The sequence below is a fragment of the Hetaerina americana genome, unplaced genomic scaffold (assembly GCF_022747635.1).
Source record: "Hetaerina americana unplaced genomic scaffold, ioHetAmer1.1.p SCAF_2, whole genome shotgun sequence".
Classification (NCBI taxonomy): domain Eukaryota; kingdom Metazoa; phylum Arthropoda; class Insecta; order Odonata; family Calopterygidae; genus Hetaerina; species Hetaerina americana.
In genome coordinates, this window is record NW_027286763.1 from 27788961 (window position 1) to 27812556 (window position 23596).

General features: G+C 39.8%; 1 protein-coding gene across 1 annotated transcript in view; it reads left to right on the forward strand.

Annotated features, from left to right (window-relative positions):
• The first annotated feature begins 2302 nt into the window (after positions 1–2302).
• Positions 2303–23596, forward strand: part of LOC139687644 (glutaminase liver isoform, mitochondrial-like) — a 59235-nt gene continuing 37941 nt past the window's right edge. Inside the window, exons 1-2 of the mRNA XM_071584884.1 lie at positions 2303–2579; positions 17932–18020. Of these exons, the coding sequence (XP_071440985.1) occupies positions 2412–2579; positions 17932–18020 (257 nt within the window). The 5' untranslated portion in view covers positions 2303–2411. The remainder of the gene's footprint in view (positions 2580–17931; positions 18021–23596) is intronic.

Consider the following 23596-nt stretch of genomic DNA (forward strand, 5'->3'; position numbering starts at 1 on the left):
TGTTTGACCCTTTTAAGAACAACCAACAAGATTTTCTGGACTGGTTTGTGACCATAGATGAAACTTGGGTCTGCTACTCTACCCCAGAGACATAACAGTGTTCAAAGCAGTGGAAACTTGTTGAATCTCCATCAAAGAAAGCAAAGATAATATGGTCGACCGCAAAGGTGGTGGTTTCAGTTTTCTAGGATGCAAAAGGGATTCTGCCGATAGATTTTCTTCCCACAAGTGAAACTGTTAGCGAACAATACTATGCTGACCTTGTGGACCAGCTACAGCAAAAGATACACGAAAAAAACCAGGTTTGGCGAGGAAGGAAGTCACCTTTCATTAAGACAATGTGTCATTGCCCACACACAAGTGTCATTGGCATGGCAAAATACATGAACTAAGAAATGAATTGTTGCCACACCCACCTCATTTGCTTTATTTGGCTCCATCAGATTTCTGACCTTCCCTGAGCTCAAAATTTTCCTTGTTGGATGGAGATTCTCTTCAAGTAAAGAACTAACAGCTTAAGTTGACCAGCATTTTGCAGGCCTGAATTACTCTTATTTTCAAGATGGGATCAAGATATTTGAAAGTCTCTGGACCAAGTGCATTGATGTACAGGGAGACTACATGGAAAAATAAAAGTTTCACTGAGGTAAGTCATTTATTTCTACTCCATTCTGAGAACTTTTCAGATTATCATCTTAGCACAGCATCTGGGTGAATCAATTTCCTGATTTAGTGGTTGAGATAATTGTAATTTCTCACAAAGGAAGCTAGGTTTGCTCTTACATAAATCACTCAACTTGGAAAAAATAAATGGAAAGTACAGTATGTAGGTCTAGTGCTTGAATTGAGCATTAAACATGGATCGTAACATTTTCTATTGAATTTTAAAAATATCAATCATTTGAGAGATGAGCCCCTAAAAATGATGCCATGACACATGAGAATAGAAACTGGCAAAATAAACACTTTTTAAAACATAAGCACTAGTGAGTACTTAAGGACAGCCAAATATAATAGGCTGAATTCAACCTTTAGCATAAATAATCAATCTGGAGAGACCATTTTAATTATGATTCAAAAAGTTACCCAAGAAAGTTGCCATGGTGAGCAGGCTTCAATAAATATTCATTAATATAATTTAACAATCTTTGGTGATGTCTAAGAGAAGCAGAGAACAAAATTTTTAAGTCTTCTTATCATTTAGAATTAGTTTATTTTCTAAACACCATTTGGACATACTCAAAACTGCCTCTCTCTCCTCTTCTATCACTTGGGTGCATGCCCACGCACATACATGTATGGATGTGTATGTGGTCAGAGAAACCCTTGTCTCTCCTGCATAACACAACTTGACACCCCATGACTACAATACAGCCCTCTTATTTTCACCATACTCCTTCAATCTGCAAAACATGTGTAACCTGTTCCTGCCCGTTCCTCATTTGCCTAACGTTCTCCCCTCTATCTCTGTCTTCAAAATTCCATTGTTAATCGAAATGCCGGCTATCCAGCTGTACTGTCTCCTTTGGATTTCTCCCAAATATACCCTCTCCTCCTCCACCATTATGGGGACTTTCTGATTCATTTCCCTTTCTGTCCATTTCACCCTGTCCATCGTTATCCAAATCCACATTTTTAAAACTTTTTAAAATTATAAAAATCTTGCTTCAATGACCATGTTTCCGCGCCATACAAAATCACGCCCCATATAAAAGTTTTGGAGAGCCTTTTCTTAATATTCTCATTTAAGTCCTTTTCATCAAGTCCCTTCGCCTTATAAAAGCTTCCTTGCCTAACGCATTTTTTCCCCACCACTTTGGTCCTGAACACTTTCCTCTCACATTAACTGTTCCAACAGCTCTGGTTTAAAAACTCCTGTTTTAATATTTAAGTTAGCCTTTTTCTTTCTCGTAAACCGCATAACCTTTTTTTGTTTATATTTATTCCTTATATCATGTATTTCAGTTTTGAAGAGGCAAAGTGTTTTAACGATTGGAACCATTGAGAGCGAACTGTCAGGTTTTTATTATCTAATTTACGACTGGAGGTAGTAACTTCTTAAATCACCCGCCATATTAGTCAAATGAGTATTCTAGATAAATTGAATCGCATATTTGTATAACTATTTTAATCTTATTTTGTCACACATTAAAATTTTAGTTTAATTTTATTGGTTCGTGTAGTTATTCATTTTTCTAATATTAATGAATTTACACAATTGGTGTATGACTAACTATGTAATTTACTTCCGGTAGGTAGAAGGCAGACGATAGTCGTGCATTTAAGATTGAGTAATGCCCAACCAAGAGCGCGTTGTGTGATTTATAATTTTGCAAATCCGTTTTCTGACTTAATTACGGTGTGTGTAACACAATTCCGGCAAGGATAATAAGTAATAACTATTAATTAGTATGCTTGTGTGTGTAACTAATGTTGGATATCGTGCCACCGGCAGGTTAAAATGTGGTGCAGGAAAGGCAAAGTTAAGTGTTTACAGAACTATATTTTCGCATAAATTTTCGGGAACAGCTCGGAAACCTAAATTTCGTGTTGATACATCCAAGTTCCATTCTTTAACGGTAAGTACAGAATTTTATCAAGAAGAAATTGATCGAACAATGTTTTTATTGATCCCAAGCAAAAGTGGGCGATTTGTCACAATTGATGTATTTTTATGAATTTTACACCAGCAACTCAATGGATTATTATGGTCACCTAAACGCCCTATGTGAAGAAGCTATATCAAATTTCCATTTTGTTACGTTTTGTGAGTAAGCAGCTCGGTAAATTGAAGCGCAACGAGCTTTAAATAAATTTAAATCTGCATATACTGATATGCCATGAATTTAGTGCATGAAGTAAATGTTTTATTTTAACTACTTATCAATGGTTTCGTATTAAACGTAACTTTGGTTCATTTTTTTAATAATTGCGTGGTTTATTCCTAATGTGGCTTTTCTGATTTAACATGATTTGGGGTTAATAAAAATGTAGTTAGTTGTGCAAAGGTATCTACTGCTGAACGGTTTATGCGAGAAGTCGCGACGAAAGATTTATCAGGACCTATTAATTCCTGTGCTAAATCTAATTGTAACTATTAGCGTTTCTAATTGCATAACGCCGTTCACGTAGAGATTTGCATTAATCTCGGCAGTACCTCTTTGCATTTTACCCACATTAAATGTGATCACAAGCGAAAAAATAGTGCGCCGACGTGAGGATCGAAGTGCGTAACGTTAGCAGAAAGTACACCAGATGTGAGGACTTGCTTATACGATTGTCGAAACGTTTTAATACGGACAGGAAGAAATGTGTCTGCAAGTGAGTCTTAGGAGGCGCGATGGTTTTCAAGTGGGTTTTGTACAGAGGCTGCGGTAAACTTTCAATTTTTTTGCAAGGTCTCGCCCGCTTTATGTCGTTCAACTTTTCCTTGCGGCTAGGCATTTTTTTTTAGGGAAGGAAAAAAGAATATGTTATAGCAATTATGCCGTTGGAATATGTGACTGACCTTTAAAATACAGAAACGTAGTGTGCGAAGCAATTAATGCCCTACGGTTATAAATACGTGCAATTTTCGATGGGCCCAGAAATGATGGCCTAGTTCACGATCTACCTGCGAAGGAAGATTCCATCATTCTCCCGGCCTCCCCATGTTGCTAAAACGAACATTTTTACTAGACCTATCGGGAATTTAAATAATGCAAATTAAATTTACCCTGAGTTGAGTCAGATTTGAATCAATGGGCGTTTTTGCGAGTTCTAATTTTCTTGGAAGAAAAATTGGCGGAATTTTCAAATTACATCACTGTTTTTCACTGGCAAAACTTGAAAAATAACGACAGATTATATTGTTGAAATGTTTTCAGACTAGCGCGAATACGAAAAATGAAAGCCATCTCAGGGAATACGGAATAAAATGAATGTATGAAAGAATGCACGGGCGGCGACACACATAAATTTCCAATGTTTATCGACAACAGTGATAAAATCTAAAGTAGGTAACCTAGTGTTGGTTTAATAGGTGAGGGTAGTTCTCAACCAATGCTATTGAAAGCCGTGTACAGTTTGCGACCTTCAAACATTAACAGGGTAATAACTGGACACCACGCTCCCTTAAAATTTAATCAAGGTCCTCTACCCTTAAGTAGAGGACCTTGAAATCCAGAGGTTTTAAACGGTCTCGCACGAGCGGAAATGCACATGCATTGTTTCTGCAGTTTATTTTACTGTTCTTTGGATTTCTTCCGTTTTTGGATTTTGTAATAGTTTTACATACTCTTAATAGTTATATAGTGCAGCTGACCATGCTACATGAGCAATATTTATCTCTGTTAAAAACTCATTTTAATTATTTTAGTGTAAGTTTCTGTTCTAGGAACCTCTTTAAGCGATATTCCATAACCTTTTAAATAAATTATATCACATTGGCCTTTGCGATGTATTATGCTAAAAAGGATCATTTCGACGTAAAGAATCACTCCATTTGAAGTTAAAATAAATATGAATTAATGTGCAGCAGAAAACAATCTTTTTAAGCCTTCTCTGTCCATTGACGTAATCTTTGACCCTTCGGTAAGGGAATTAATGTTCATAAATGGAAAAAAAACATATGGATAAAGAGTAAATTCTCAAGGAGAACCAAAGCGCGTGCAATGCGTACAAAATGCACGGCCAACCTTATTGTTCTCGAATTTGAATCAATTGCTCATTGTTAATGCACGTAAAACATGCATATTGTGTGTAGGGATCAGTGAACTCCAGCCCAACTGCGAGAGGTCAGAATTGATGTATCAACCGCACAAGATTATCGAGAGTAATGATGACGACAATTTTTATTTTAGAACGTATCTATTACCAATAATGAGTCTTCCTCAGAATGCAATGAAAGATGTGCTATTGCTTCAGTAAAAACTAGTGATCGATTCGGACATATTTATAGGTACTCTAAATCTTTATCAAAAATAAAGAAAGTGCATCTCTGCCCGGACGCTAAACATTCCTGGAATTCTAATTTATTCCTATTGATACGCATTGGAAATGATTTGAAAGATATCTATGGAAATATTTCCTCCAGATAGACTTAAGTGAGATATTTCAGAGTTAACACACAGTCCTAATAGAAGGGAGGAAAAAGAATTATCTTTCTTATTTGAAAAGTTCTAATATTGGAACAGAAAACGCTTCCTTCCGCGTTTTCCTAAATCCTTGAGACGTTCCGCGGGGATGTTATCTCTCTCCCCTTGAGCCTATTTACAATTAATTTCCCAGAATTCCCTTTAAATATTGCATCCAAGTATGCTTGGGTCTAAGCTATCACCTTATACGTGATATTATCGTTCTGTATAAACTTGCTGGGCTAATATCTTTACCGTATAAATCCTCTATGTATTCTTCCCATCCGTGTTGAATTTCATGGTTCAGTTGATAATTTAACGAATTTATGTTTAATACTGTGAACGGATATTCCCTTCTTGATTCCTAACAATTTTTTCACCATCCTGTGCAGCGCAATAATTCCACCCTTCTTTTGTAAACCTCCTTTCGTTGTACACTTTCCAAATCCTCTCACTATGTCTTCCTCCACGCTTCTTTCGTTCTATTAGTTTCCAGCTTCAGTGTAATATTTACCCCCACTGTACATCCACCTAATTCTGTGAATACGCGCTTCCATTACCTTCTCTCATCTATCTTATTAAACATCTCATCTGTATTCTATGATGTTCTTGTCCTTTTTTTATTTACTGCCTCTATAGTTCCGTTTGCGACTTACGAGATATCTTTTTTGACATGTTCTCGTATTTCTTGTATTTAACCCTTCTCCTTGTCCTCACTCGTAAGTTTTTCCACTGTCTTCTGGTACTTCTTTCTTTTCGTTTCAGTTAATACTTCACATTCCATTTTCTCTACCCTCTTTCCTGTTATACTCTCTTGAATCTGAGTTTACGCGTCATTAGCACTGAATTATGATTGGAATCCGCAGGAAACTGGTGACACGCGCTCTTCCTTAATCTGAGCCTGACCACAATATAGTCTTAATGATATATTTTTTAATCCCTGGGTATTTTCTGTACACTTGTGCCAATCGTGTGGTTTAAGCAAAGTATTCGTTACGGTTAAATCGTTTCACTTGCATAGATCTACTGGTTTCACGCCGTCATAATTTCTTGTTACCTCACTACCATCCATCCCTGCCTCCACCGTTGTGGTCCTATCCTCCATGACTATCAAATGTCTCCTTCTGGCAGTATCCGAATGTATTTACTCTAATTGACTGTATGCCCTATTTTTTCCTCCAAATGATTGCTTGGTGGCATGCAAACCTGAACTGAGTTGATTGGTTCGGATTTTACTTCTAACAATAATATTCTATGACTCGCCGGCTTCTTTTTACTTTTCTTATTTCAAGCTTCTTTTTACCTTTTTGTTCAATAATACCTACCCCTACCCCTCGCTGTCTCTCTTCCCCTCCGCTTTATATGACTCCCTTCTTACATGTACAGCTTTAATTATCCCCTCATTCCTTCTATCTCACCTAGTTCAACCGTAAAATATCTCTTATTTCCTCTGTTCATATCCCACTTCATATTTTCTAATCTCCCTGAAACAGTATCGTCCTAATATTCCAAGTCCCTGTTCTAACTGGTTATGTCCTCTTCTGAATTTCGTGAGATGACGACGGCAGAAGCCTCTTCCGTAATTGGGTACGAAACGCGGCTCAGTAGGCTGATTCTCGGAGTTTCTGAGACTCATACTCATAATATTGTCCATAATAAGGTCATGGAATAAATAATTGAGGTAGTTTCCCCTTTCCTTCCTCAACAGCGTTTTTAACGCGAATCCATATCTCAAAAGGCAGCATCATTGGGGTCAGACGTCTCTTGCTGCCGCATCTCTGAGGGAGGGACGCTGCAAGAATGTATTCCATATAGCTCTTACCCTACCAATGGGTGACCCTACCAGGAATAATTACCATTGCTCTCGCCAGCAAATGATGATCACAGCTATAATGTACATCAGAGCGTACAAGCCCTTCTACGACGTCGAGGTTGTAGTACATTGGCAGGAATTACTGACAGTTAGACCTTATGCTGATAATGCCTTCGAACAAATTACCCTTCAATTTCTCGATCCGACCCTTCCTCTTGAGCCATCAACTTCTCCAATATCTGTTTGAACGATTTTAACCTCATCCGCTCTCTCGGCATCAACAAACCGACATATCACACTTCCTTCATACTTCTCTATTACAGGTGAATCCAATCCACATCTTTCTATGACGCAAACATTCCGCCCCAAATCTGCTTTGTTACTGCCAAACTCCACTTAAGTGCCCCCTACCCAGCGTTCAGTCCCTATGCTTGTTTCTACTGGATACCTGCGGTGTAGCGCACAACTCCGAGCGGCGGCCAAGAGCATTGTTAGAGGAGAGGGATGGACCACGATGTGCACCAAGCGCACCAGGATGAACGGTTGCTTATTGCCTTTCACAAATACGCTCAAAAGAGGTATTTATGCCCATAATTCCTCACTCCACATGGATGCTAAGAAAAAAGCGTGAAATTGACAGCAAAATATATTGCTGTGAAAAAGTTGAGGAGAAGTGTTATTTCGACCTCACTTTAAACCCTTTTCGAGTGTGTGCAATAGGAACTGCACAAGAAGGAGCAAATTCCAAAATTATGCAAGATGAAGAGAAAATACGTTCGTTTCGTGAAGAATCGTTTTGAATGAGCAGAAAAAGATGCTTTATTATTACCATTTGGAAAGGAGGTTCAGAAGTCACTTGAAGCACATCTACGTTCTGTTCTTTTAGGCCAATACAAATAATTCTCATTTAGAGCTGTCACAAAGCGATTAATGTTACCTTCGGAGAGGACGAGAATATAGCAGGAGGTTAAACAAAGAAACGGGCTGCCGAACAGACCAAATCCAAGGAATCACACTTCCCCCGCACAACTCATGACCGCAAAACTATTTTGCATCCAGTGGCCAATAAGTTAAAGAACACTTTTGGTCGATGGGGATACATCACGTTCAGAAAAACCTCAAGCGAAACCAAAGGCTAACCCTGAGCCCGTTTTCACTGCCCATTCTAAGCTACCCACGCATCCATCCATTCCTGAGGGAGGACCATTGCATGAGGCCCACCTCTAGATAGGAAATGTAAACTAAGTACTGGCACATCTGGCTGGATACTGTTGGGTATTAAGGACTCCGTACACTAAGTTTAGGCCGTTAAGGCTGTCATGTCAAGAGAATAAATTATCTAAAAATATGATGTGAAGATGGAAGTCACCATCATCATTTCCAAGTTGGAGCTTTTTGAAGTGACCTTCCTATTCAAGATGAAATTTCAGAACAAAAAAATATATCCCAGAAGGCATCTTTACGACTCTTTTTTCTTGCAAAAATAAGGGGGCGGGGGATTGCAGATAAATGTAAGAGGGATTTTCTCGATAACATTCGTTTCAGCTCCATTCTGATGTTGAATTCACAATTCTTGTATTTTTCTCGTAATTTCCTGTGTAGTCTCCGCGAAGAGAGAGTTCCATTCACTTCAAAGTCGAAGAAATGCATCTGAATTCAGAGATGAGTAACATTGCTTCAATCCCCAAAATATAAGTATTCGTTAGGCTCTTCCACTTGACTCAATCGCTGCATCAATCTGAGAGTTCCTGAATTTATTGCCGGAGATGGGAAAGTGACTGTCGACTCATGATCGATGCTTCGACCGGAAGTCTATCATATTGGTGAAACATTTTTATTGCTTATCTCCCGCAGTGGAGTGGCGATTGGGCCTGGCAAGGCAAGCTGTCTCGTTTATTCTTAATTTTCCATAATGCTGATTTAAAAAATATAAATTCAAACACTTCTCAACTTAAAAGATATCCCACATCGCCATAATCGCTGTGGTAAGCAGCGGGAGTAGCGGGCAACCGTCCGTGAAATTTGTAGCGATTCTCATCTGAACTTGTTGTACGTAGCTAATATTATTTATCACCCAATGGATATTCAGTGATCCCGGATAGAATTACATTATTATTTGACCAATTTAACTATTAAATTTTTTCATCATTTAGATACTAGGCGGAAAGGCCACTACTGTTAGAAGCTGCGCACAAAAATAAAATTTGAGAAGGAACAAAACCATTAGAATGTTACTCTCGTGTTTAAGAAGTATTTTCAACAGATCCCTATTACTTGAACGAGCAAGTGTTCTACAAATCTACTGGCACTACTAACATTAGCCGTGGAGATGAATACATCAAGAAGGTCGTTAATTTTTCACAGACTTCGGACAAGCTTCTCTTTAAGAGTCATCGCCAATTTCTTCATTTACCACCTTCAAAGTCGCCGTTGCGGTCACCATGACAGTTCCGGAAGGGTTTGGTTGGCTTTTGTAATGTATTTCTTTCGCAATGAGCTCTAACGACCGTTAACTCCCTTGAGGGTCTGGTGAGGCAGACTATTTAGCCTCTCGTTCTTCTAGGTGACTTTAATGCTCATATGTCACTCCCCTTTGGAGTGACAATATGTATGACTTTAATAGACGTGGATGCATGTTAGAAAATCGTCACAAAAGTGGGAAAACTCATTTGACTCCTTTTACGGGTGATTATTCGTCAGTACGATAGATCTTTACAGAATGTTTAAATGTATTGAAAACTTATAATCCGGGTCAGCTATGTTTTGTCATTCGATGTACCTATTTTCACTGCAAATTACTTTAATATTCGTGCGCCTATTGTCTCTTCGAAAGGAGGTTTCGTTAATAGTACCTGGTTTTTACACACTTTAACAAAAAAATAAAAATGTCTGAATTTTGAAGGCGGCTGCTGAATAACCTCTGCTCTCGAAGCATATTAAAAATGAAGCGCTATTGCTATACTACACTTATGGTAACCGGAAAGTTCTGTAGATGCCTCGGAGTCCTCAGTTGTTCAAACGGTGAAATTAGTGAGATTATTGTTGACTTCCACTTCCTTCTCTTATTTCCTGAGTGTATTGAATACAGTGTCAAGGGCTTTCAGATGTTTCCAAGTGGTTTCAAAAGTATTTGCACCACCGGAAAAGGAAAAGGCTTGCGGTGGCCTATCCAGAGTCGAGCTAATGTGAGTCCGTCTGCCTGTTTAAGGACTTCGCGTTCGTTGGGGGAGAAGGCGAGAAGCAACAGTGGGACGCTCGCTATTGTTCGGTTTATGGATTTTGGGAAGGATCGGAGGGGGACGCTAGAGGTGAGGCGGGGATAGGGTGGAGATGTCGCCGTTGGATAATAGGTGCCCTTGCTCTCTGAAGGGCAATCTTCTCTCCATGAAAGATCGAATGTGGGCCAGTGGGAATGGTCATGCGTGGATTGGTTCGGTAGGGGGTGGGGTTCGCCGATGCGGAGCAGAATCGAATCACCGCAATCTGTGATATTTGTAGCAATGTTCGTCATTATCATAATTTACATGCAATAATCCTCTGATATTATCTTCTGGAATGTTCTCTTATTATCGACAAAATTGATAATTTAATTTCGATATTTAATTTGATACGCAAATCTTTAACCCAATATCCCAAGCCCAATAATCTTCATTATATCCTCCCCTCATATTTTCTGTCGTTTTCAGATTTCCCACTGTGACTTCCTCTCTTCTTCGCCCACCCCACTCAAAATCTCAGCGTTTTTATTCACTGTCCAATTTATTTTCTCCGCACTTTGCCAAACCAATATCTCGAGCTCCTTCGATCTGCGCTCGTCCTCTTGCTTCACAGTTTTTAGATCCATAAAGCGCCATGCTCCATATTAACTGAAGTCAACTAATCTTTTCATCATATCATTCGATACGGTACAAATCACGAATTCTCTCATTTTCAAATGATTCTGTCGTTCAAGTATGCCCCCATTTTTGAATGCCCTTTTTCCTGTAAAATACTGTTCAAATACATTAACTGCTCCATCTGCTCCAGTTTATTTCCTCCTACTTAATTATTTAAGTATTAGTATTAGCTTTCCTACTTACTTAACGAGTATCTCATTACCTTTGTTTTCTTGAGGTAACCCTAATTAGAAACCTCTCGCATCCTTCTAGTAAGTAACTCAATAACTGCAATCCCGTTGCTCTCGGGCTAATTAATGTATTCTGCGAACTTAGCTGACTTAATCACCTTGCCGCCCACTGTTATTCTCAGCTCAAGTTCTTCACCTGCTATCCTTAACATTTCCTCAGTATATACACCTATGTTGATAATTAACTTCCACCAATGGCGAACTCTCTTGTCCCACCTCACTGTCAATCAATGTCCATCCTGGTTCGTCCTCTGCTACTCTCACCTGTGTCTTCTCATTCTTGAACCAATTTCGAATAAGTCCACTCTCATATTCCGCGATGCATCTATTACCTTTGCACACTTAACACAATCGAATACCCTCTCATAATACACGAATCACGAAAAGATATCCTGATTATAATCAGTTTTCCTTTCTATTAATGCTCTCATCACTGCAATGGCATCCCTCTCCCTTCCTGGGCAACCACAAGCGACACACTGGGGAGGTACCGGCTCCTCTTCTCTTCTGTGATGAATTTTAAAATACGCCACAGAGGGTCTACTCTCCTCAAATCAAACCTCTGGTTGATAACTGTGGTTGAAAACTTCAATTCCTCCCATCGGAATCATATCCTGGGCTATTGCTAGTCCCCATCTGTAGCTCCTTCGGCGAAAGCGCAGCGGTGGGGATCTCCAGTCGGCGTAACAAATATTACTGTGCATAATTACAGAATTGAATACTGACGAAAGAAATGGGGAAGCAGTTCAATTTTTGTGCAGCATGGTTATCGGTTGATTTTAATGTATTTAGGACAAAGTTCCTCAAATTAATGCGGGTTTTATTCTAAATGACTTTTAAAAGGTTCCCTGGCCGTCCTGACATGATATTTTGAACAGCTGTCTACCATGTATGAATACGCGTGGGCCCCAGACCCAAGGGGCCAAGGCTTCAATAAATAACCACTGTCAGGCGGAGGTGGGCAAGAATGCAAGACGAGGTGGTACTCTGATAAACAGGGGGGCTCTGAATTGGAATGCCTGGAGTTCATGGAATGAGTAAGGAGGCATTCCGAATGATGCAATATTCAGACGATCATGGGATTCATCGTAGAGTGATGTGCCGTCGCATCTGCAGATGACAGCAGAGTGGATCAGAGATTTTAGTTATTAGAGTTTAAATCTGCACAAATCACCCAGCCATGGTAATAGGAAGGTTGAAAGACAATTGGAGAGATCATAGCGGGACCAGGAACGCCTTCGTACTACTCGGTGCTCTTCCTCATCGTGGAGTAAGAGGCGGGAAAAAGAAAATGGTGAGAAAGTGGTGGCTCCTGGATTACGAGTACCAATCACGCAGGATGGGGATGGTCCTCGGTCGTTAGAAAATCGATCTTACCCTAGAAATCCTTTACAGCAATGAGCATGTTTTAAAACGTTTGCACCTAATCTTGAATTCCAATATTTGCTAAAGTCTTTAACTTTGGTTTCGAAAGATATTTAATAATGAAGTCATTTCAAAGGTATTCTTCTGGACGAATTACCTGATATGCATTTCCATGTCTTTAATTTAACGGAGAGTAAAAAATATAAAATTATTGCGCGAGCATAAAATTATAATGAGAATTAGACATGTTTGAATATCGTAAAAGCGAGTAAAATCGTATTTTCGAGCCTTGACGCACGACCTTGGACCTAAAGTGGAACATTCCACCATGAATACTCGGTCACGGTTATCCAATTCGCGACTCGTTTGAAATGATTTCTACATCTGGGAAATTGCCTAATAATGATTTCCATTTATTTCATTTAATGGAGAGTTAGTTAAGAAATATCAAATCATTCAACTAGTATGAAATGATAATTAGAATTTTACTATTCTTGCATATTTGAATGACGTGAAAGCGAGACAAATTGTAAATTTGGGTCCTGGCGCACGACCCTGGACGTGAATAGGAGCCTTCCACCGTAATCACTCGTCCACGGTAATCCACTTCGCGGAAGATGGCATAAATGTAGTCATAACATTCCGTTTGATTGTCTTACTGAATGAATTATTAGGTGTGTACCCTCGCGAGTCTTGGAGCGTGGAGCTAAAAGCCGTTTTCTTGTCGCCGCCTCCGTCTACTTAAACTATCCGTTCACTTTATCGGACTGTGTTCCCTGCACCAGTGGTGCTGTCCCTTCGTGGTTCCGAGGTGAGCTCCCAGTTGGCTGGGATCGTTCGCGGAGTTCCGTGCCTCCGCGATACCCGGCAGCTCCTTATCAGAGGGAAGACCCGAGGCGAGCGGTCGTAAAAGACGGCGGCCCGAGTGCGCCGGTGACCTCCTCTCCTTCGGTCGCCTTGGATTCATGCGTTGCGGGCATTATCTTCATCGCTCTGTTTTAACAACTACTACCCATTCCCTCCCTCTCCCCCCGTTGGGTGGGCCAACTCTTCTCGAGGCCTTGCCCGCCGTGTTCGTGACTATCACGGCTGCATCCGCCGCATTCGAGGGATGCCTCCCCCAGCAGTGACGTGCGCGTCCGCTCGTGGGGATGGCTGTTGAAGCAGGCGAATCTTGAGAGTAGCTGTGATTGTCGAGGGCGCCGTGGCATCCCTGTGGATGTTCTGTTCTCCAATCACGCTTCCGCAGGCGAATCATCCCCCTCGCGTTCTTCTGCCACTCCGATGCCATCCGAGTTGCTCTCTCCACCCCTCCCCACATGATCCCCGTGACCCGCCTCTCTCCGGCGCTAAGGTTTGAAAGCCTCCCTCCGGCCTTCCGCTGCTCCGATGGCCTTCCGTCTTCGGAGCCGCCGCTCTCCACACAAATGCCTCCGCGCACCTCTGCCTCGTTCGCCATTGCTTGCACCGGATGGCTCTCCCTCTAGAACAGCCACCCGGTGCCTCGAGAGGGGCTCCGTCGTTCCGCTGCGACCTCTCTGCCCCCGCCTTCCCGACGTTCCAATCCCCCTAGTCTTGGCCTTCCCTCCTCTTCTTGACCCTTTGAAATAACTACCTTATGAGAATTCTCACACTTAAATTACATTTAATTGATACTATATCGCCTCGCGGTGTGGTCTCAGAGAATGCGGTGTGTATGGGTTGGGAACTTGGAGCGAAAAGTCGCGGGGATGACATGTGGTGAAATCGGAAAGACTGAAATTACTGGGACTTCATTTTCTTATATCTGAGCATTTTGTAATCCGATTAAATATTTTTATAAATTCAATTTTAATAATATGTTTTTATTCTTTATCTTTTCTGTTGAATAGTTAGTCATATGAAGGGGATGAGTCGAAAAAAAGGACAAAAGTACGAAGGGGTAAATTATAAACTAGGGGCAGAATTAATAGGAAGGAAAAAACTCAGCGAAGTGATGAGAAAATTCGCCCAGTTTATAGAAAAAGGGCGAACTGCATGCGTACTTACAGAGACACGACGTGCAAATTATTAATCGAACCAAAATAATTTTAAGGAGATGGAAATAATGTATAGAGAAACTGTATGGCCAAGACATTAGGCCAAAACGTAGACATAAGAAGAGAATTTGAGGCTTAAGTATTGGCTTACTCGATGACGAGACAAAATGGGAAAGGCATAAAGGGAAATGAAATGATGACCGTGGGGGTAGAATCTATTCCTGCGGTACAACGCACAAGTTTAGGAAAACATGGGAGGAAAAGATTTTATGGGTAAATTCGTAGCATTTACGAGGGATCGATTACGATTTCTAAAACTTCTCTGCCCGTCCTTCGCATTCCACTTTCAGGTTCTCCAGTTCACGGCAGTGGGTAGCGATCTTCCACGTTAGGTACGGGAAGGGGAGAGGCATGCTTGATACCATTGCAGTAATGAGGTTACTAATGGAGAGGAACAGAATAAAATTAGGATTTACCAGGTATCATATCTGTTTCGTAGATTTCTAAAAGGCGTTTTATAGAGTAAATTGGGGATTATTAATAAATTCATTGCAGAGAATAGGTGTAGATTGGAGGGATAGGAGAGTTATCAGAAACCTGTACATTTCCCAGACAGCTCGGGTATGAGTGGGGGATGAATAGTCCGGATGGGCATTATTTGGAATAGGAGTAAGACAGGGATGTCCATTGATCACCTGTAATGTTCAACGTAATGTGGGTGAAATAGTTAAAGAGGCATAGGATGAACTGGGGATAGGGAAGAAAGTCGGAAAGGTGGGGATTTCATAAAATCAGTGAGGTTTGCCCATGATCAAGCTTTGATTTTTCAGTCAGCCAAAGGGTTGCAAGCATTGTTGAGTGAATTGAAAATTCAGTGCGATAGGTTTAAGATGAGAATAACTGTAAATAAAACAAAGGTTTTGCGGTTTTTGAGAAAGAGAAAGGCTAAGGTAACGTCAAAATAGGAGGGCAACCACTAGAGCAGGTGGAACAGCTTACGTATCTCGGAAATATTTTGGACCAAAATGGTCAAGTAGTAGGAGAAGAATTGTGTCGGGTGAAGAAGCTTTCACAAGGAGGAGAGAATGATGGCAGGGACGTTGAGTAAGGATAATAAGAAAAGGCTCGTTAAAACTTTGTTATGGAACGTCGTTATGTTGGTAGCGGAAACATAGCATTGGAGCAAGTTGATAGGTGTGAATTGGAGACTCTTGAAATGTGGGTTTGGAGAAGGTGAAGGGGACGGCAAAGATAACAAATGAGGAAGGTTCTAAGAAACTAGAAACAGTTCTAAGATACCGTAGCAGTAACTTTTACCGACGCCTCGGTAACTCAACTGGCTAAGGCACTCGGCCGGACATCCGAGGGATCTGGGTTCGAATCCTGGTCAAGGCAAATGATTTTTTAACACTTTGAAATGTTTGTATTTTAAAAGGAAGAAGTGTTATGGTGGGGGAGGATAGAGGTTTGTTGGGAGAAATCATTAGGGGACAGGAAAGATGGATGTTGACCATATTGATTGGCATTGGAATGCTGAAGACTGTTAGGGGGGAGAATGATAGGCACCGTAGGAATAATAGAAAATGCTGTTACAAGGGGCCATGAGGGAACGAAGAGATTGGCAGATTGGAATACTATATGATTTAAGTTTTGAGAGCCGCTGCAAAACCAATCGTAAGATTGATAACTGGGGATTAAAATATTGATGACCGATGTTTATTGTACTGATTAACGTTTATAATACATTATTTTACCTTATCTGCTGTTTGTTTTGTCATTCATTTTGAGTATGCTCTTGTGAACAGAGGAAGAAAAAATGCACAGGTTGGCATTGAACTGTCCCACTTATAAATAATAATTAAACAACTGACGGGTGAAATAACCAGTACGTGGTATTTTTTCTTAGTGAGAATTTCTTTTTCATTTGGATTTAAAAATTCTCTCCGAATTTTAAAATTCATTTCTGTAGTGTATGATAAGTAATCAAAATAAGTAAAATTTAAAGGACATAAGCGCACAAAAATTGAATATACGATCATGTAGCTCGTATATGTATTATTGAAACATAACAAATCTAAAACGTCAAACTGTCGCCGTTGGCCAACAGTTATAAAATTTACAATTCCCTATTCCCGCCACCAACGAAGTGTCAATGCTGAAATTAGTATTTTAGTTTGAAATGACATACGACTGTGTCGTGCAAGTATTGGGATTTTTTATCTCCTATCAGAGGCTCAAAATGTGACTAAATTGAAAACCTTCAATTTTCACGCGGTCATAAAATTAAAACCAAACAATTGTCAATGTTGATAATATGGACAGTTAACTCAACTGATATTGGTTTGCATAAAAAAGATCAGGATTGATGTCTCATTGAGAATTGACACCTTAAAATGGTAAATTTTCAATTATAATGGTTACGTTAACATGAAAACTTCGGATACTAAATAGATATAAAATATGAAAAAAACCAAAGATTTTTTTGTGTCATACCTTCGAGATGGTTGATTCTAAATTACTGAAGGCATCAAAAGTCCTGAGTCACGTGGAACTAAAATGGCCGCTACTTAAAAGGGGCAAAACAAAAAAATAGTAGTTTTTTGGAACTACCTTCACATACATGTAAGGGCAATACGCACAAAGTATTAAACTCACTTTTGTACCACTTGTAATGGATTGACTTTCACATTTTCTGTTTATAAAGCATTGCAGGTACTAATTTTGTCCTTTGCTTAAGCAAAAATATGTTTAAAGTTAAGTCCTTATTTGCTACAATATGTGTAAATTGATATTGATTTAATAGTCCAAGTCCGGTGGCAATACACTCACAAAAATTCTGCACACTATTATGAGTGTAAGTTTCAGTGCAAGATCTCCGTAAAGCACTGTCAATGACACATTGTTTACCTCGACTCCTTGAGCGAAGTCTAACGCCAAAACGTACTGTAAGGGATACGCTTTCCATGAGTATAGTATAAAGATTTTCGTCAATGTAAAATATAATGGAGGCACTGTTTTACATGACCGTAATATGTTCAGTATTTACATTCCAAATTATCACCATCTAATTACCCGATACTTTAGTCATCTTTCGAGAAACTGGCCCAAGCCAAAATATGTTATGTTTGTGATACGATTGAACCATTTCCTCCTGACTAAGAACCAGAAGAAAGAGTCGGCTCTATTCAGTTACTTTCATTCTCGTGGAAGTTCTACTACAACTCCGCTAGTTACCCAGCTATATATAGAAAGCAAATTGATGAACGTAGTTGTACAGTTAAATGGCGTATACTCGTATCTTCAGCGGCGGCGGAAGAAGCCGACCCATCGCTCCTCCGCTCACTGCACCCTTCATATTCGTCTTATCCGTTGAGCGCCTCATTCGTGAGGGCATTCGGCACGCCCCGAGGGGCGGGCGACCGTGTGCTTGTCCGCGGCAGTGTGCGAGGAGTGCAATCTCTCATCCCTTTCTTCTTTCTCTTCCGCCCGGGGCAGGCGACCAGCAAAGGGGTGGGCGGCGCGTCCGGCGATGGCGCTCCCACGGAGACGCCGGCGGCGGCCAGAACTCCTGGCAGCACTGCGAGGTAAGGTGGTGTCACTAGCCATTGGTCCCGAAGGAGATCGTTCCCCTTCCCCCACTTCCCCCTCCCACCAGGATCCAGAGTAAACGAAAGTGAGCGAAGAGCACTCGATGTCAATGGTAAAAAAGGATATCTCGTGATCAAAAAGCAAAAACTCGAAAAGTTATGTTTACGAGCTGTGATAAGAACAGCTATTGAATAATTCCAGATTCTTAATCCTTCGTGGGTTAAGAATCTGGATTTTTGTCGATACCACTCGAGATTTGTTTTTAACACCATTCGCACAACAAATCTCGAGCGGTAAATAGATTTGAGCTCCCGATCAATATGAGGGCAAACGAGTGCTTGGTACAGATAATGTCGGTCCTCTAAAGCGGCAGCCTATTGCCAAGAAAAGAGCAAAATAACATTTTGGCAACACTTATAGCATGGTAATGACAAAATATTTATTGTCTTACACATGAAGATTGAAACTTGATAAAAGTTTGATCATAGCCGAGAAATTTAATCATTTCACTGATTTGCATAATCTCTCAAACATTTCACGGTGACAAAAGTTGATAAATTCAAGTTATCCTTTCCTGGCATTAAAATTAAAAGCTCTCCGAACATGATTAGGAATTATTTTAGCGTATATAATATATATTCACAGACTTGAAATTAAGAACTACTGCCGAATTCAAGGAAACTGCGGGAGATTCCACGACAGTAGCTTCAAACGGAGTCATGAGCTAATGCGCATTACGATGCAAGAATTTCAAGCTGTAAAAATCATTCGCCTCGGCTGGGATTAATCCTGGCAAAGGCTAATGATTTTTAGCCATTGGAATTCTTGGATTGTTGAGAGCAACTCTTAATACACATACTTTCGTAAACATTCTACGTTGTCTTTATGTTATATTTCATAGCTCTTTCAATTTCAAGAAAATAACGGATGGTCATTTAATGAAAATAATAAGATTTTAAAATCATAATTTTCTGTCTTGAATAGGTTTTCCGAATTTAGATAGCCGAAAAATTACATCTTGCCTTTCAAAAAATCTCAATAAAAATTATGTGATTAAAATATTTTAAGGATTTTTGAGCGCGAAATTGTTATGCAGATGCCAATCCCGGTTTAGACGTTCGTTTAGCTTGGCCAACCAACTTTTGCCGTAGGAGAATCTCAAGATTCGGAGAAGCTAGAACCGACAAATAGAAGGTTGATGCCAAAACCTCGGCTGAGCTAAGAGTAAAAGTAAGACCATCTCTGACGGCAGCTCCATTTTAGGAAGATCATTGAAATTGTCGAGGATATGAATCTTAAGTACAACTTTCCAAAGGTACACTCATTTTAACACAATATCTCATTCAGGTATGACAACCAACCCTATGAAACCACACGTCACGCATAGCCGTAAAAATACTCATAGTAACCTTTTCACTCCATCCCAATAAAATTTATAATTCCGATACATTAATGGAAAAAAATTGGATTTTATTGATTATTTTTCTCTCTTCTCCCCACGCATGAGATATTTTCAAAATAAGTGATCGGTTAGAAATAGATTTCGGACGGTGTTTGACAACTGTCCCTTCTATGCCACGACGTCGTTGACTTAGGTACCGCCGCGGTAAAGCTCGTGATTTTCTCTTTGTTTCCTCCGCTGTGCACACCTGCGTTCAGTTTGTCCCCACCACGGTGTCCTCCATAATCTCGTCCCCACAAGGAACTCCGCGACACACCCCGCGTCCTCCTCAGGGTTTGCCTGCCAGCCTCCATCCTTTTTCTGCATCATCCGTCCGACTTATCCCCTCTACACATCTCCGATCTCAAATACCAGTGTCATCTTACCTCAAACTATCACTCCCTTGATCACACATCGTTACGATTGAAGCCTAAAATAATAGTATATTATTTTCACACGTTACAATATGTGTATTATTACCATTATTCTTATTCCGTAAGCAGTTCCTTCCCTGGCGCTATTTTTACTTTAAGGTACCACTCTATATGCTGATATGCCTATAAGGTCAACTTATTGAACGGTTGACATTTCCTGCAACGGAATAGGATGCCTGCTTGAAGCCATTAACCCTAATAAATACCCTACACCCGGTCAAATACCAGCTCGGATATATAAAGAACTGGCGCTGGAAATAGCGCCGTTTCTGGAGATCATGTTAAATCGAATATCATGTTTAAGAAATGCGTAATAAATCACACAGCATGCAAATATTGGAAAAAATATACAACCTTTAACAGGTAATGAAAAACTATATTTTAGAATGCTTTCGACAAACTGTCTTATGGCAAAATCATCACTAAGCTAGTCTACGGAATAAAAGAAAATGCCATTCGCTGGACGAACAACTTTTAAACGAACACGCTCTAATGACAGCCATGGACGGTGTTAGTTCTAATACAGTTGAAGTCACATTAGGTGACCCCCAAGGAAGTGTTATCGATAATTCTTTAATTCCTTCTTGCCATGGCAGATATTGATACTGTGGTTTACAATTAATTTTACTAATTTGCTGACGACGCATAGGTCTGCAGAGATCTTCCCAGTCCCGAGGATAGAGTAGCATTAGCTGATGACCTGAATGCGAATACAGCGTTGGTGTGGCGAATGGAATTGAAATTATACTAAAATAAATGCCTCGTAATGAATTCATGAAATAGGAGTAGTTCCATCGAGAACGACTGTTGTATTAAGGGTATTGACATATCACATGCGGATAATATAGAATACAGGTGTAACTGTTTCCTATATGTAATTGTTTCGCGTACTCTTGACCTCTGTTGGGCGAAGCATATACGGGAAATATGAGAACAAGGTAGCTGAAAATTAGGGTTTATTGAATGACTTCTGCGGAATCGTTACGAATATGCAGAAATGCGATGCTATCTATCTCTAGTTAGATCTCACTTAGCAGTGCTGTTAGTTTATGGGAATCTCACGAAGTCGAGTTGATCAGCAAGTGAAACGTTGTGCAACGAAATGTACCGCGATTTGTTATAGGATATCATGATAAACTAAATAGTGTGACTAGATCATATTGCGATTCATTCACGGGCCGAAAGAGATATTAGAAAATAATATCCCTCACACAAATTAGAAGTAGGTCTCTTTTGTGAGTATAGTAAAATTTATGTTACTTATTATTAATCACGTCGTACTTAGGAATTAGAGGATAATGAAAATTTAATTAGATAGATAATCTTTAAAACCAACGGTTTTATCATGCATTTTTCCCGAAAGCGATGCTAGATAGCAGTAGTAATCTACCGATATCGTTAGGATTTTGTTGAATGTATCTACCAATCACTTCCATACACCTATTCCCAGCCTAAAACGACAATAACAAAAACTCAGAACGCGGGATACTAATAAATCACTTATACACTCCAGATTGTCTTAGTCCTACTTTTACGTATATTTATTTAGAGTTAATCCTATAACAGTCTTTTGTTTTGGTTTTTCAATCGGATTTTATTAACATAAGAATAACGACAGGGACGATTTGAAACACCCTAGCCTTAAGGGGGAAAATCCACCTAGGCGGAAATCGATCTTGCGACCATCGGATTGCCTGGTGGAGACGGTACCCCACTGACACCGGGGTGCTTCTGCTATGCCCACCTCTGTATCGTTCGCTTCATGCTCTCATGCCCTCATCTCAGTGCTCAGCATTCCATTGACACTCGATACGTTATATCCCGCATTCATATTTGCTGCCTTCTTTGAGTCTCTCCAAACTACGTTCTCTCCTTCCATGCTATGCTCGAAGTTTCTGTGTTATTCTTTCCGTCTATTCCATATTTTTCAATCTTTTCCACACCAACATCTGGAAATCCTCCACTTTACATTAATTATCCTGCCTCAGTGACCTAGATTCTGCGGCGTGCACACTACGCTCCGTACCAAAATTTTTGCAAACCTTTTCTTCACATCCTAATCTTATCTTGCTTGTTGTCAACTTCCGTGCTTGTTATCAATTATCTTCTCTTTGCAAAAGCTTCACTACCTAAAGCAATTCTTCTTTCAATGTCCCTTCAACACTGGCCAAACTTCCTCGATTGGTGAACTGCACGATCTACCTTAGTTTATGCCCACAACTTCAAATTTCTTGAGAAACTCATGACCTTAGTTTAATGTTCATTGCTTCTCATACCATTCCCATCGTAGTTGCTATGTCGGTCGCTCAGCAAAGATTATTGCAATCCCTTTGCTGACTGACTGGCTTTAGGATTCACAATCCGTAAATCTGACTTGATCAGTTTCCCACCTTCCATTCCTTCTTCCATCCCTTCCCATGCCTCTTATACCACTTCCTTTATTTATATACGTATTTATTACGTACCCCTACTCTTCCTAGCATTGCCCATTCTGACTCTCCATCCTCCTTACGTACCTGAGTAGCCTTTGACGTGCACGAGTTACGGATAATTCGCCGTTTCTCCAATTTATTCCAATCGTCAGCGAAATGTTCATTAATTTTTCCGATCTACACTGTCGAACGCCTTCTCAAAATCCACGAAGCAAATAAATGCCTCCTGGCTGTTTTCTATACCTATTTGTATATGTGATCGCATTATTATTATGCGTATCCCTGCACTTTCTGAATCTAAACTGATAATCACCTAAGTAATCATCTCTCTTCATCTTTATCCCTTGGTTAATGCTCGTCAGTATTTCTTTTCTGCGTGCGAAATCAAATTCATGGTCCTGCAGTCCTCACACAATGATACTTTTCCTTTTTATTCGGATACATATTAATGCTAAAAAAACGGTTATTACGAAAGAGGAAGGTGATTGTCAATAAATTCGCTCAGGAAGCCGTTTTTTAAGCTAAGTAGTTGTGTCTAACCATTATTGCTGTACGATATAGAACTACTATTTTTTACTCTCTTTAGCAACTCGTCGGACATATGAAGAACTGTCTTTTAAAGTTAAATCCCGTGGTGTTCCGAAACTGTTCATAATAACAGTTCCCATCGTTTGTATAATATAACTTCTCCATAAATAAATATTATGCACTAACATTAAATTTAAGATTTCCATGCTAGGTGTGAATTACCAACTTTCACAAGCCTTGACGATGGTGTGCACGGTATCGCGTGAATGAAAATACTCTTGTTAATTTATTGCCTAATTTGTTCATTATTCCTTCAACGTTGATATATGTCCCCCAATTTGCACTTGCCATCATAGGTTTAAAAATGTTATTGCGATATATGTTCGATAAAGAGTGCTAGTGTGTTTTTATTCGTACATTTTATTATGCAAAGCTGTAAATTTATGTATATCATGCTAGCGGGTATGCCCGGCTTTGCTAGACCAATTTCTCCGTACAGATTAAACTGGATTTAATTCATATTACAGGTAATTTTATGTACGGGGGCAGTTTCTTCATCACAGTGTCGTACGAGGGTACGAGATTTAGAAGATGATTTAGGACAAATACGTTTGATTTTCCCAAGCATGATAAATTCTGAATTAGAAAAAACGAACTGTTGCACTTTTGAATTTAACCGTTAAAGAAATAATTCAACTCCATCGAATTTCGCGGTAACAATTAACCAAAAAAGGTAT